At 40.2% G+C, this 14468-nt stretch overlaps 1 protein-coding gene across 1 annotated transcript in view; it reads right to left on the bottom strand.

Moving 5' to 3' along the window:
- Positions 1-14468, bottom strand: part of LOC308410398 (inactive dipeptidyl peptidase 10-like) — a 146828-nt gene that overhangs the window by 67214 nt on the left and 65146 nt on the right. The window contains exons 2-3 of the mRNA XM_080903703.1: positions 8839-8950; positions 7718-7813 (exon numbers count right to left, since the gene is read on the bottom strand). Coding sequence (XP_080759829.1) covers positions 7718-7813; positions 8839-8950 — 208 coding nt within the window. The remainder of the gene's footprint in view (positions 1-7717; positions 7814-8838; positions 8951-14468) is intronic.

Raw genomic sequence — 14468 nt, 5'->3', positions numbered from 1 at the left:
AAAAGGAACAGTTTGTCCCGGACTTCAGCTACAATGACAAAGACACAAAGCTGGAGTTACTCTGTGTGTTTGCTGCACAGCTGCCTCTTCTTCTCTCATCCTCTCACCCTCCCTCTCCTGTTTCTACTTCAATCATGAAACTGATCAATGATCAGCTGATCGGCTTTTCTCTCTTGTTTATTTATTGTCCACTTTGCGCCAGAAAGAGGAAACCAGCAGATGTCGCGGTAAACAACAGCAGTACTTTTAAGCTTGATCAGCTGTTGTTAGAATTTATTTAATATTAATTTCTAGTATCAGCTGATGTTGGCTGGAGCCACAGCTGTAAACCTGCTGGTCATGATATCGGTTTGAATATGTGGTGAGAGGGAAACATGAAGATGAAACCAGGAGATGTCCTTACTGAATCATCAGAGCTGAACAGGTGATGGAGAAACAGGTTTACCTTTTAGGTGACATGAATGAGTTGAAGGGAAGTTATGAACTGTTTCTGAGAGATAAATAACACCAGGATCCTTTTCTAAATAGCTGACAGCTGGTAACTCTGCAGGGGCGGGTCTAGCAAAGTGTTGCCAGGGGTCCATGTAGGGCATTTAAAGGGAAAGGGGGGCACAAGGAAATACTTTCTTATTCTCATTTAAAATGTCTCACTTTTAAAAAAATAATTATCTGAGTCTTACAACAAACAATTGATAGATTGATGCATATATACCATCAGAACAGTGTACATCACTGTCACAACAGCGTTTATTTTCATTCAAAGGCTTTATGATTTTTCCTATAATGGTGGGCCAGTCTCTAGTCAAAATGCCCGGGGCGATTTTTTTGTCCCAGTCCAGCCCTGTATGCAGCTCATCTTCAGTCTGGTGTTACCTACATCTTCCAATTCAGAAGGCAGAATTTCCGAGTTCTGAGTACAATCGAAAGCACCACGACTGCAGTTTTTGTGTTGGATGTAAAAAGCAGGCTAGGATAAAATCAGGCGTGGGATTTCTCTCGTGGAAATGTGCACATTATTTTTTCCTTTCTATTGGTAGGTGGCACAGTGCACTTGTGGCAAGTAAGCAAGCTAGAAGACTGGCAATCTTGCTGGGTATCCAGTTACGGAAGCAACACATTAACAAGAGAATTCTGAGTAAAACCAAAGTTACTTTCCCTAGTAACTAGTTACTCTGAAAGTAACGAGTAACTTGAAGTAACTGAGTTACTTTTGATAGAAGTAACTAGTAATGTAACTAAGTTACTAATTTAAAGTAACTTACAACACTGTAAACAGCATACTCAAATAAACCTCCCATTCTTAATCCACATGGTTTATTTTGATGTTAGCTCCACCGTGTGCAGCTATAACAATTGAAACTCTTCTGGGAAGGCTTTCCACAAGGTTAGAATTGTTAGCAGTAATTGTTTATGGCAATTTTTTGAAAATTCTGGAAGAAGTACATTTGTGAGGTTTGTGAAGTCCAAGTTCCTGAAAGACAACCCCACACTATAATTAACACAATGCAGTCAGACCCGTATCATTCTCCTGGCATCTAACAAATCCATTGCCAAATGGAGAAGTGTGATGTCTCAATCCAGAGAACATGTCTCCACTGCTCTCTATAGTCCAGTGGCAGTGTGTGTTACACGACCGCATCGAATTCAAAGATCACTGAGCTTCTGGACACTCTGGTGTGCAACCTGGCGGAGCTGGATTGACTAAAATAATAATGTCCCAGAAGGTTTTCTAGTGGATTAGGTCAGGTTGGTGTGGTAGGTAGGCAATGTTATCAATTCCTTCATCCAGGAACTGCCTACATACTCTGAGCACATGAGGCTGGGCATTGTCATGCACCAGAAGGAACTAAAGACCCACTGCACCAGTATACAATCTGCAAATTGGTCCAATGATTTCATCTTGATACAAAATGACAGTCAGAGTGCCATTGCCCAGCCTCCATGGATATGCCTCCCCAGACCATCACTGACTCACTATCAAACCGGTCATGCTGAACAATCCATGCTCATTAGACTTTCCTGGGAGGCACAGCAAAAGTGTCTGAAACAAATTAACAAACACCTCTGACACTTAACTGATCAGATCTATATCCCTAAAGTTTAAATGAGTTGATGCTATACTCTGATCAAAAAGTGTTATTTTCTTAGCCGTGTATATACTCTATGTAAAAATAATATAACTGCGTGGGGAAAAAAACAAACTGTAACATCAGGTCAAGTTTGATTATCAAAATTATTGGAGCTTTGGTGGATTATAAAGATTGTGGTGGGGAATTTTATTTTGCTCTCTCTTTAAAGTCTTAGAGTATCCAGAGTGAAATTGTTTGCTTAGCTGTACCATAAGGTTTTGAGCAAAGGTTTTAAAGCAGTCTGAAGTCCTTAGTGGCAGTAATAAACTCTGATTACCTTGTTTCACCACTGTGCTGGTATAACTCAATGAGTTGAACAGGTGACATAGATGGAAGATATTTACTCCCTGTCTTCTGCCTGCTCTCTGTTGCAGCTTATGTGCCGTCTCTTTGCTAAAAAGCTGTACATAAGATGTATGTCTTTCCAGCTTTAACACATTACTAACTCAATAGAGTGCAGTCAGGTCTACTACATTACATGTACTATATGCTCATAAGGTTACTGGAACCCTGCAAGAGGCAATACAGCAGTCACATTCACAACACTATAATCTTATTGGAATGTACATGTATAAATTAAAAGTGAAACTTTCTTAAATATACTTGAGGTGCTGCGAAAGCTATTTTCACTCATGCACTGCAGCCTGAAATTATGTCGACTTTTTCTACATAATCCATCATACAAAATGCCAAGATGGCGGCGCGCACAGACGCAGCGGCCCGGAGCTCCTACACTTTTGCACTTTTGGTGGTACTGTGTATTATTTCACACAGTCTGGGGTTACTTCAATACAACAGAGATGATCTACTACAACTAAGCCGTGGAGATCTTCAACTAACATCCGAGTATCTCATCCCCCCGGAGATCGTTAAGCAACCCCCGGGGCTACCCGCAACAGCAAGCCGCAGGAGGAGACGTTGCGAGCGGAGGCAGAAGAGAGGCAAGCGGGGAGGCCTGTGGGCACGGCTAAAGACTAGTCCGTTTAAACCACCACTCCCGATCATATTCCTCTCCAACGCCCGTTCAATCCGTTACAAACTGGATGAAATACGACTGCAGATCGCCACTCGACGGACTTTTAATAACTGTTCGTGCATGATTTTCACTGAAACCTGGCTGGACAGCGCCATTCCCGATGCGGCTATCGATCTAGCAGGCCGCACCGCCTATCGAGCCGACAGGTCTGCGGACTCGGGTAAGAAGACTGGCGGGGGGCTGTGCATCTATATTAACAACCTTTGGTGCACGAACGTCACGGTAACGGAAAAACTGTGCAGTACAGAGGTAGAACTGTTGGTGTTAAAGTGCCGTCTACATCTGCGCTGTTTACATTCCACCAGATGCTAATGCTAAGCTAGCGTTAGCACAATTGAGCAGCAGCATCAATAACAGCCTGGTAGCACACCCGGACAGTGTCTTTATTGCGGCTGGGGATTTTAACCACGCGGACCTGAAATCTGTACTTCACAATTTCCACCGTAATGTGAAGTGTGCTACCAGAGGAGATAGAACGTTGGACCAGGTGTACACCAACATGGCGAATGCGTACAGAGCCCAGGCTTATCCCCACCTGGGTCTGTCAGACCATCTCTCCCTTCTGCTACACCCAATATACACACAAAAGATCAAGAGCACTGGGATTACAACCAAAACCGTGAGAACATGGCCGCAGGATGCTATTCCGATGCTTCAGGACTGTTTCCACTGCACAGACTGGGATGTATTCAAGGTGCAGGACACTGACAATCGTGTCGCATTGGACAGTTACACCTCCACTGTCTTGGACTACATCTGTTTCTGTGTGGACAATGTAACAACTTGGAAACGATTCCGTGTGTTCCCTAATAATCCACCCTGGATGACACACGGAGTTCAACAACTTATTCGAACAAGGAACAACGCTTTCAAATCCGGGGACCAGGAGGCATACAGTGCTGCCAGGGCCAACCTGAGAAGAGGCATGAAGACTGCCAAGCAGCAGCACAGGAGGCGTATCGAGGCCAGGTTTGAGAACAACACAAACCCAAGGCAGGTCTGGGAGGGCATCAGGGCTATCACGGACTACAAAAGGAGAACACCATCACCCTCAGCCGACAGTTCTACTCTGGCTGAGGATCTAAATCTCTTTTATGCCCGTTTTGACAGGGAGAACACCGACCCTGTCCTGTCCCCTCTCCCCTCAACCGACCCTGCTCCGGTCCTGAGCACTCATGAGCTGAGGCGTGTGTTCCGGAGCATTAACACCAGGAAGGCGGCCGGGCAGGATGGAGTGCTGGGCCGGGTGCTAAAAGACTGTGCTGCGGACCTGGCGGACGTCTTCACCTCTATATATAACACCTCGTTGTCCTGTTCACTGGTACCATCCTGTTTCAAAGCAGCAACCATCGTTCCCATCCCAAAACAGTCAAATGTCACATGTCTGAACGATTTCAGACCTGTGGCACTCACCCCCATTCCCGCCAAATGCCTGGAGAGACTGGTCATTAAACACATCAGAGCTGCTTTTCCACCATCCCTGGACTCGCACCAGTTTGCATACAGGGAGAACCGGTCAACCGAGGATGCGATCGCCACAGTGCTGCACACATTACTGAAGCACTTGGAACACAGGAATACCTATGCACGGCTCCTCTTTGTAGACTACAGCTCGGCTTTTAATACCATCCGGCCATACAAACTACGTCCCAAACTCCACCAACTGGGACTTAACTCCTCTCTGTGCAACTGGATTGTGGACTTCCTCACTAACCGTAGACAGAGTGTCAGAGTGGGTAAGAACACCTCTTCCACCCTTGTGGTCAACACCGGTGCCCCTCAGGGGTGTGTTCTGAGCCCTCTGCTATACACTCTCTTCACCCATGACTGTATTTCCTCCTGCGCGTCCAATCTCATTGTTAAGTTTGCAGATGACACTACAGTGCTCGGACTTATATCCAACAATGATGAGACAAACTATAGGACAGAGGTGCAACAACTAGAGTCATGGTGCCACGACAATAACTTGGTCTTAAACACCAAAAAGACCAAGGAGATCATTGTAGATTTCCGGAAGAGGGGTCATAACAACCATCTGCCTCTCTTCATTGGCAGTGAGGCGGTGGAGAGGGTGAGCAGTTTTAAATTCTTGGGGGTAACTGTGACCGAGGACCTGTCCTGGGGCAACCATATCACCTCAGTTGTACGGAAGGCCCAACAGCGCCTCTACTACCTGAGGAGACTGCGGAGCGCACACATTCCCAGATCTCTGATGTTGAACTTCTACAACTGTGCCATCAGCAGCGTTCTGACGTATGGATTTCTAGTGTGGTTCCCCAGCTGCACCAAGGCCGATCAGCAAGCACTCCAGCGGGTGGTGAAGGAAGCTGGCAGAATTATTGGAACAAGTCTGCCAGAGATCAGTAATATCTTCCCCACTCGCTGTCTGAGGAGGGTGCACAGTATCCTGCGGGACCAACATCACCCTGCGCGCCACCTTTTCCATCTGCTGCCCTCACGGAGAAGGTACAGGTCTATACAGGCCAGAACATCCAGACTGGCCAACAGCCTGTATCCACAGGCTGTGAGGCTCCTGAACTCTCTGCCCCCCTCTCACGGACAATAACCATATCCAACTTCTTAATAGCAATGAACTGGTCTGCATTGGTGCATCATATCTTTATTCTCTTCCCCCTCCTGCCCCCCCCCCCCTCTTTCTTAAATAGATAACTATCATATCTGATATCATATCTCACAGTACAATAATATTGAATGGGTTGCATTGTTGTATTTTGTCATGTTTCTCAGGTCTTTGTCTGAATTTCTACGAACATTATTGCTAAGGATTGTCTTATTGCACTGGAGTCACACTGGGTTAAATATGTACACTTGGGTTTTAAGGGGTATTTATTTATTATTTTCTTCTTTTTTTTGGGTTGTATGGAAGCCCCAAACGCAATTTCATTGTTCTTGACAATGACAATAAATAAATAAATACTAAATTACCCAGTGGGGGTGGATGAGAGAATGCAAATGTCCATCTTAGTTAAATGGTGTTTTACTGCCAGCTTCCTAATGCAAAGTCTGTGTGATGTCTGAGCCCAGGTAATAGTGCAATGTATTCACACCTTGTGTGTAGTCATCCTGTGTGCTGCCTGATTCTCTTGAAGTTTGTAGGAGTACATGCATGAAAACAGCTTAAGAGACAAGCTGGCTCACAGTTATTTACAATCATAAAGAGTGAAAGTAATGGTCAAAGAGACTAGTGGGCAAATAAATTTGCAGATGCTGTATATATATATATATATATATATATATATATATATATATATATATATATATATATATATATATCACAGTGACTGCATTTCTCAGTGACTTTTTTATATGTTAGACATATAAAAATGGCTAAAATACAGTCTCAGTGAATATAAATACCATAATAAAAAAACTAACTCATCCTATATGATGTCCCTTTTTGCCATAATATACTTATTAAGGGTTTACGTGACATAGTTGTACTTCCTGTCATCCTTACTTTACTGGGCTTTAGAAATTATATTGTAACAAATGGGAAATATAGCACTTTTATGTTATTCTAATGTAATTTAGTTTAAGCAGCTACAAAGTAAATAACTGTTTACAGCACAGAGATTCAAGCTTGACTAAAGACTCCTTATAAAGATAAAGACTCTCTTTGTAGCATCCCAGTGAGGCCACATTTTACCTGAGGAATTCATCCCTGGATCATTTACAAATATCCAGAATACCGCTGTGATTCTTCTCATCGGGTACCCTAAAAGATCCTGTATGAAAACAATGCTGTCTTCACTGCACCGTTTCCCCATAAAGTTTAGGGTTTAATTTAAAATTTGGCGGTTACTTTCAGAGCCTTCCATGGTCAGATCAGTGAGCTACTACTAAAATCGTACGTAACATCTGGATGTATGAGGTCTGCTGATTGATGCTTAAAGATCCTGGTTAAAGGCAAAATGACAATGTGCTTTTGAGGATGTGACCCCAAGTCCTGGAACTCACTTCCACTGAACATAAAATCTGTGGACACTATTGATACCTTTAAGAACTTAAGCGCCACCTGTTCAGGGTTACCTTTATTTAGTTTATACCATCTTAATTGTTGTGTTTTTTCTGTATTGTAAAGCACTTTGTGACTTCTGCTTTGAAAAGCACTTTGAAAAAAACTTCATTCAATTCAATCTGGATCTGTTTTGCTAAAAGAAACACCAGAGTGATGAATGCAAGTTTATTTGATTGTCTTCTACCTGAACAACAATTAAAATGGAAGAGCAGAATGAAAAAAGAAACACTAAAATTAAATAAGCCTTTTAAAAATACCTGACACTTTGTCAGGAGTTATAGCAATCCATTTTGCAATAAAAGGCCTTGTCTACTCAAGAAAAACAAGAGTGTAAACCCTAATCACGCTGAATGCAGGGCACTTTTATGGTTCACTCTGTTGAGAAGGTAACCTGTACTATTGTAATAACATGTCAACTTTCATAAACAGTATTATAGAGTGAACTTTTCAGATAACTTCAGGTCTTTACAGCGTTGACTTGGGGTCTGAATTCTGGTGTTTTAACATACTCACCACTGATCCACTTCGCATCAGGATCATGTATTTGGAATTTTTTTTCAAAAAGGTCATCCAATGTCAGTGGTGTACCAAATAGTTTACCACCATCATCTAAGAAGAAAGTCAAAAAGAACAACAACAAAACAGTTGTTAAGTATTTTCTGGTAATTTGGTGTTTAAATTAAAAAACAAATCTATAATTAAATTTCTTCAGTGCAGTGAGGAAATGTAAGATGACATAAAGATAATTAAATAATGTTTAGTCATACTTGCACAAACGCCATTTTTCATAACTGATTGGGAAGCAAAAAATTCTGCTGAGTGACAACTCAGGCAGTAAATCCCTTCCAGATGTTGTCTTACACAATCCTTTCTTAATTTTTTTCATAACCTTTTTCTCACACTTTCCCAGATAAACAATTAAAACCTGAAGTGATTTACCTCAGTCATTGTCTTCTGTGCTGTGTACATTCACTGCAGTGAATTAATAAATATGCTAATGAAGGCAGAAAAACAGGAGTTTGCAGACAGTATGCAAATTAGGAAAGACACTATTGTAATATAGCCAAGACTGATCCTTAAATACAAACTAAATAAATATCCACTTTTTTGCAGTGTCAATGCTAATTCTCCTGGCACAACTTACAAGTGATGGTAATTTGTCATTGTTCACTGATTTTTAAGGTGCCAGTCAAACGTTTGCCCCAGCAGCTATACACTCATGTTAGGCAGTGATAAGGGTACATTACATGTGTTTGTAAATGTGCATGCAGATCTGATAAGAAAAGGAGAAGTTTTATTTATCTGATTGTTTTACAAAATGTTTAAAGCCCATAAACATTCTAAAGTGATATCCACATCAAGGTTATCTACTTTTCACCATGTCAGCTGAATCAAAGCTTCAATTCTGAGCATTTGGCTCAATAAATGTTATTTACTGTATGTGCATGTGCGAGGGACTAGTCCTTGAGATTAGCATTTGTTTTTTAAGAACATATGCCTACACAAAACTACAAAATTAAATATAAAATTAAATATAACATGAACCTACATGTGACAAAATAAAACAATTTATTGTTGACAAAAGTCAACGATAATTTATTAACTAGATGTGACTCATCTACATGGGGTCTCACCTTTTGACAGCAGAACAATGGACAGTCCGATGAGTGACAGCACCACTGCAATAACCAGCAGAGAGATGCCAATGCCTTTCCAGTTTCTGTCTGTTGCAATAGGTCCTACGTTCTACACAACAAGAAAAGAAATCAGAGAAATAGAAATAGAATATCAATCATAATGACATATTAATACAATTATGATCATGAAAATAATGATGATAATACTATAAAATAGTAACATATAGGAGATAAATATATTAGACCTTCCTCATCTGCGGTTTGCTGAATTTTTAGCCACACATGCTTACGTGGAAGTTATGGATCATGCAAAGTATTAATGGTAGAACACACTGAGCTCAGTTCAGATAAAGGCCAATGTTTGTACCTAGCCTTCTTAAAAGCAGAATTCATATTAAGGTGGAAATGTTTTTAGGAAAAACATGGTACAACTGAACAATTTCTGCTCTAATTGTTTTTATTCAGCTCTTTCTAAACCGTTGCTTTCAATATGAAATTACTCAGTGCTCATGGCTGCAACACTTGAACACTTACATTACTTTTATTTTTACTATGCACATTACTGCTTACTTTTCAGCCACTCGGTGTAGTTTTAATGAACCTGATGGGGATGAAAATAAAGTACTTGATATACAATTCTTGGTAAGAAAAAGTAAGTAAAAAGAACCACAGAGGATCCCAGTCATATTCAGCACCTTGTGAAGGTCATTAATTTGTCACATGCTCATAGAAGGCTAGACTGAAAGATCTGCTTTCTCACTACCTAAAAATTAAACATTCACAATGACAAACATCATGCTTACTGTGTTATGTTTTCCAGATATAGATTTTTTAATGTGTACAATGTGTTTATGAATGTATGATTGTTTATTAATGTAATGTGTTTATGCTGATTTCCCCCTTCATTTTCACTTTCTTGGCTCAAATAAAGCTTTTCTCGTTAGTCACTCTCAGTAGTTTTTTCTTTTTGTTCTACAAAGCAATTTGATAGGGAAGGCATGAGTCACACAGTCGCTTTGCAACACTTCATCTAGAGATGGGATTTCTGCAAGGCACTGATGTGAGCTTTAATCTTGAAGGACCATTAATTAATGATTTTTGAGGCTGATGAACTGACAGGTCTTCCTTTCCTGGGGCGGTCCTCACGAGAGCTGGTTTCATCAGAGGTTTTTGAGAAGCTTTGAAGTTCTTCAAATTTTTTACACACTGAATGACTTTCATGTTTTAAAATAATGATGAACTGTGTTCCTCCTTTATTTCATTGAGTAGTTCCTGCTAAAATACAGACTACAGAAGAAGCTGAATTGGGTTAAGCAGAACAGAAGTAAAATTCCACCCATTAACTTTGACAAGAAAAGTTAAGAAATAATTTCGCCTAACTGCTCAACCCCATATCATGGCAAAGTGTGCATGCGTAGACACGCCAGTCCACCATGCCTCTCCAAAGCGTGAAATGGACATACATGCAGAAGTTGCGGTACCAGCAACACATTAAAAGCCAAGATGTTGCTAGTGACCAACAAAGGTATGAAGTACATTCCAGGGTCGTTCTGTGCCACAGACAATTAAGCTTGGTGGCTAACATGTATTTGCATCTGAATGTGTTAATGTCTGTTTAAAGGCTCTCCCTTTGTTATTTTTATATTGGTTTGAAATAAAATATGTCCCTCTGCTGTTACTGCAGCTTGCAAGTCCATTGGAATGGCAAAGCGTGAAATGGACAGTGTGTGTATTGCACACACTCTGAAACATACTGATACTGGTGTGAAACACTTTATGAAGCTCCAGTTTAAGGCAAATACTGACTGCTTACAAGTATGTAAAACTATGTAATTTTAAATATGTTATTTAAAAGTTAAGATGTCTCTAGTAGGGCTGAGTATAGTCACTGATTTCTATAATGGATTCGATTTCGATTCACAAGGTCCCGATTCGATTCATCTCTGATTCTCTTGTGAGACTTCATCAGAGGTGTAAGTGTAACACTGGGTTACATAAGCATCAGAGCAGGTGCCTTTGTGTCAAAGGAACTGAGGATAAAACACAGAAAAACATGAAGGAGATTTTCCTGGCCTGACTTTTTATAGCAGATAACCTTAAAAATATTCTGCAGTAGATCATAAAATGAAGAAAACCATGAATCAACATATGAACATTACCTGATGCTGCTGAAGTGAAGCAGAGCAAAGTTAAAGAAGTTTTTATTAGAGACATAACTCAATGTTTTGCAATTTGGCATAATTTGTAAAAGTTCAAATTTCTTTGGTATCGAACAGCAAAAATTATAATTTCTTGTCAGATGTCGTTTTTAAAAAAATGATGGTGAGCAATAAGCAGGTAATTAATGCAGAAAACTGAGATTTATGATGGTGAACTGATCTTGAAGAGCTGTGCAGGAAGTGTGATTTTATCATGGTGGGAGCAAAACAGCAAAAGTTAGAAGGAACTAATGACAATGTTTTTCAAACATAAAGCATAGTTTTGATCTGCTTTTGCTGCTGGTTCAGTGAATTTTGGTTGTTTTTTTGAAACCCACCCCAACTCTCCAGTACTTTTTCTGCAATAATTAATACAAACCTTAAGCTTTTAAACTCAGTTTGATATTTTATTTTCCTATTTGTTTGTTTCATTTGTCCTTTCCAGTTTCTACTGTTCTTACAGTTTGATATTTTCGAAATCCAAATATTCATGAATTTCAGGCACACAGTTGCTTGTTTTGTCAAGTAGTTTTTTGTTACTTGAAAAGGTTAGGGCTGTATTATTATTCATGCTATGCAGTTACACAAAATAACAAATGTGTAGTAGTAAAAAGCAAAATGACTTGGCATGATATTCATATAACATTTCACCATACCAGGCTGGTTTTTTACTGTGCTGAGTTTGATGAATGCTTGCATGTAAAGGGGTCAAAACCGCTCTCTGTAGACCAGACCCATTTCTGGACATGTCTCAAACTCTATCTTCCTGTCATCAGTTATACAGCCTTACTTCATTTGCTTTGACAGAGTGGTGTTATAAATAAATCTGTCTCGCCTACAGAGCCGCAAGCTGCTAAATCTCTTCTGTGTGTTTATATTTGCTTTCAAAACCCTTTAATTAGGAATATGATTCCAAGATAAACATCCTGGAGCTTCACCATCACAACATCGCCTGCATTTCTACTCTACAACTTTAACCATACACCCAGTCCCTGTGGCATATAGTTATTAAATTTCTGGATCAGTCACAGCATAAAAGTAATTTTTCCACAGTGGACACTTCTCCTCTGGTGTTGGTTGAGCATGATTTTGTTTGTGGCATCTTTGTTCTCGTTGTTTTGTTTGGCGTCATTAACTAGAGAAATCCGGGAACATTATATGTCATTACGATTTCCCCCATCACATCGTTATACAGTATTCCAGTCATACACTGAGGCTTTTATGTTCCTCATATCCTGCAATTCTGGGAATCCCATTCTCCCCTGCTGTGAAAATGTTGCTTGGAATAAAATGTGTCCATATTAAAAAACTGATTGAAAATGCCATTAAATAGCTCCAGTTTGAGAGTCTGAATCCAGTTTGATGTAGGTCACTGTGAGAATTCCAGAGCACTTGCAGCCAAGAAAACACAGAAGCAAAAACAACTGCACCCCTCTGAGAACACACCTTAAGATGTTTATATTTAAAGCTGTAATTTTATTGGACCATTGGTTGCCCATTTCCTTTGTATAATTTGTTACACAATGTACTTCCACTTTCTGAATGAAATTTAAAGAAAACATTAACATAAAAACCCATGAATTAAATGTTCTCCTCACATTAGGATTAAAGCTTTTTTGTAGGAAATATCCCATCCAACCATTTTCTTAATCCTTTATCCAGCTCAGGGTCAATGGTGGGGGCTACAGACTACCCCAGCTGTCACAGGCTGAGAGCGACAGTACACCTCCTACATTCAATCCTACTGACAATATAGAACTACCAATTATCCTAACATAGTGACCTAACAGGAAGATCACTGGTTCAAGATCAGAAAAAGACACAAATCTCTGGGAGGCTGGGAGGCATCCATGCTGTGAAGGAGATATGCTTCATATAATAAATCTTTGCAGACACAGGGAGAAAATACAAACTCCGCTCAGAAAGTCCCTAGCCAGGAACCTTCTTTCTTTGAGCGTTCCTTTATATTTATAAAATATCTGCAGTAACACAGCATTTAAAGTTATGTCATTACAAAATTCTGTCCAATCAAAAGACAGCATCCATCAGGATTTTAAGGTTGTTAAAAAAAACATTTCCTACACCTCAGGTACTGAGCTGTCACAAGCAGAAGCTCAACAGGACTTAATTAACTTCATATCTAATATCGGCTGTGGTATCCAGCAATCAGACTGTATACAGGTACTGAAATAAGCAACTGAGATATTACCCATTGGTTTATGAAGTACCATTTTGAACCCTCAAGTTTAGTGAAACATACACCATATTAGAGGTTTACATTGGCAACAGGAACTGGGAATTTCCACTAGCAACGTGTCAGGCATGTAGTGATGCCTAACTATTGTGGCCTCTGGTGTGGATGCCCCCTTAACTGGATCTGGACAAGAGGTCAATGCTCCTGTCCAGATTATAGTCCTCATAGAAGTTGTTTTTAAATGGGAGTACACTGGATCCAGAGATTTTTTTGTTCCCAGACAGCACTTTGTACCTCAAGACACATGTGGCTTCATTTTTCCAAGCCACTGGCTATGTCCATCATTTATATACAGTTTATGATTTTAACTTGTAAGTACTGCTCTTGCACTCAGTGGGTAATGGTTGCAATGTAATAGATGTCCATTGTTGTCAGGTGCTTTAACATTGATTCTGTATAGCAGCTCGCAATGATTTGTGTGAATATGATTGACTATCATATCAAATATAGATGTATAGATTTTTCTGACTCTTTTGAGTCAGAAAAAATGTGATCGTATATCTCCCATATGAGACACTGGAGATAGCTTCTCCTCATCTTTAAGATGCCAACGCCTTCTGTTTCTCTGCACCATGCCAGAGGGCTTCCTGGTTACAAAGCAACACCATAAATCCAAACAGATACTCAATACTGCATAACCTGTCAAGAGAGGCAAAGCATTTCCTCTCTGACTTCCAACAAACTGAAGTGCACATACTGTTTCTCTTTTTTTCTTTGTGACAGTACCATGTGATTTTTACCTCAAGTGAAATGCACTCCGCTATCTGCAGTATTGTGCCAGGTGCTGTTTTGAAGATACACAGCTGATGAAATTGAACTGCACAGGAAAAGAAGACATAGATGGGAAAGCTGTATTATGTTACAGAGCAGCTAATCTGTGTCATGATCTTCATCTGAAACGAAGGCCTTTAGTTCCCACTGTGTGCCTCTGGATTCTTTAAGGGAGAAATGAATGTAAAGCATCCTTGCTGCCAGACACACAAGACAAACAGCAGTCACCTTTGTCTAGCTCAGTGACACAGAAGCAACAAAGTTCAGAAGTAACCTGGTGTTTATCACAGTGTGACTTCCTGTTCTATGTTCTTCAGGTCAACAAGAAACCAGGCCTCCTTTATCAGCCACTGAAACCTAGCTCTGTAACTCTATGCACACCATTTTGTTAGTCTGTGTGGTGA

This window comes from Rhamphochromis sp. 'chilingali', assembly GCF_963969265.1.
Source record: "Rhamphochromis sp. 'chilingali' genome assembly, chromosome: 14".
NCBI lineage: Eukaryota > Metazoa > Chordata > Actinopteri > Cichliformes > Cichlidae > Rhamphochromis > Rhamphochromis sp. 'chilingali'.
Note: the sequence above shows the minus strand (reverse complement) of the source record. Positions and strands in the feature narration are given on the sequence as shown.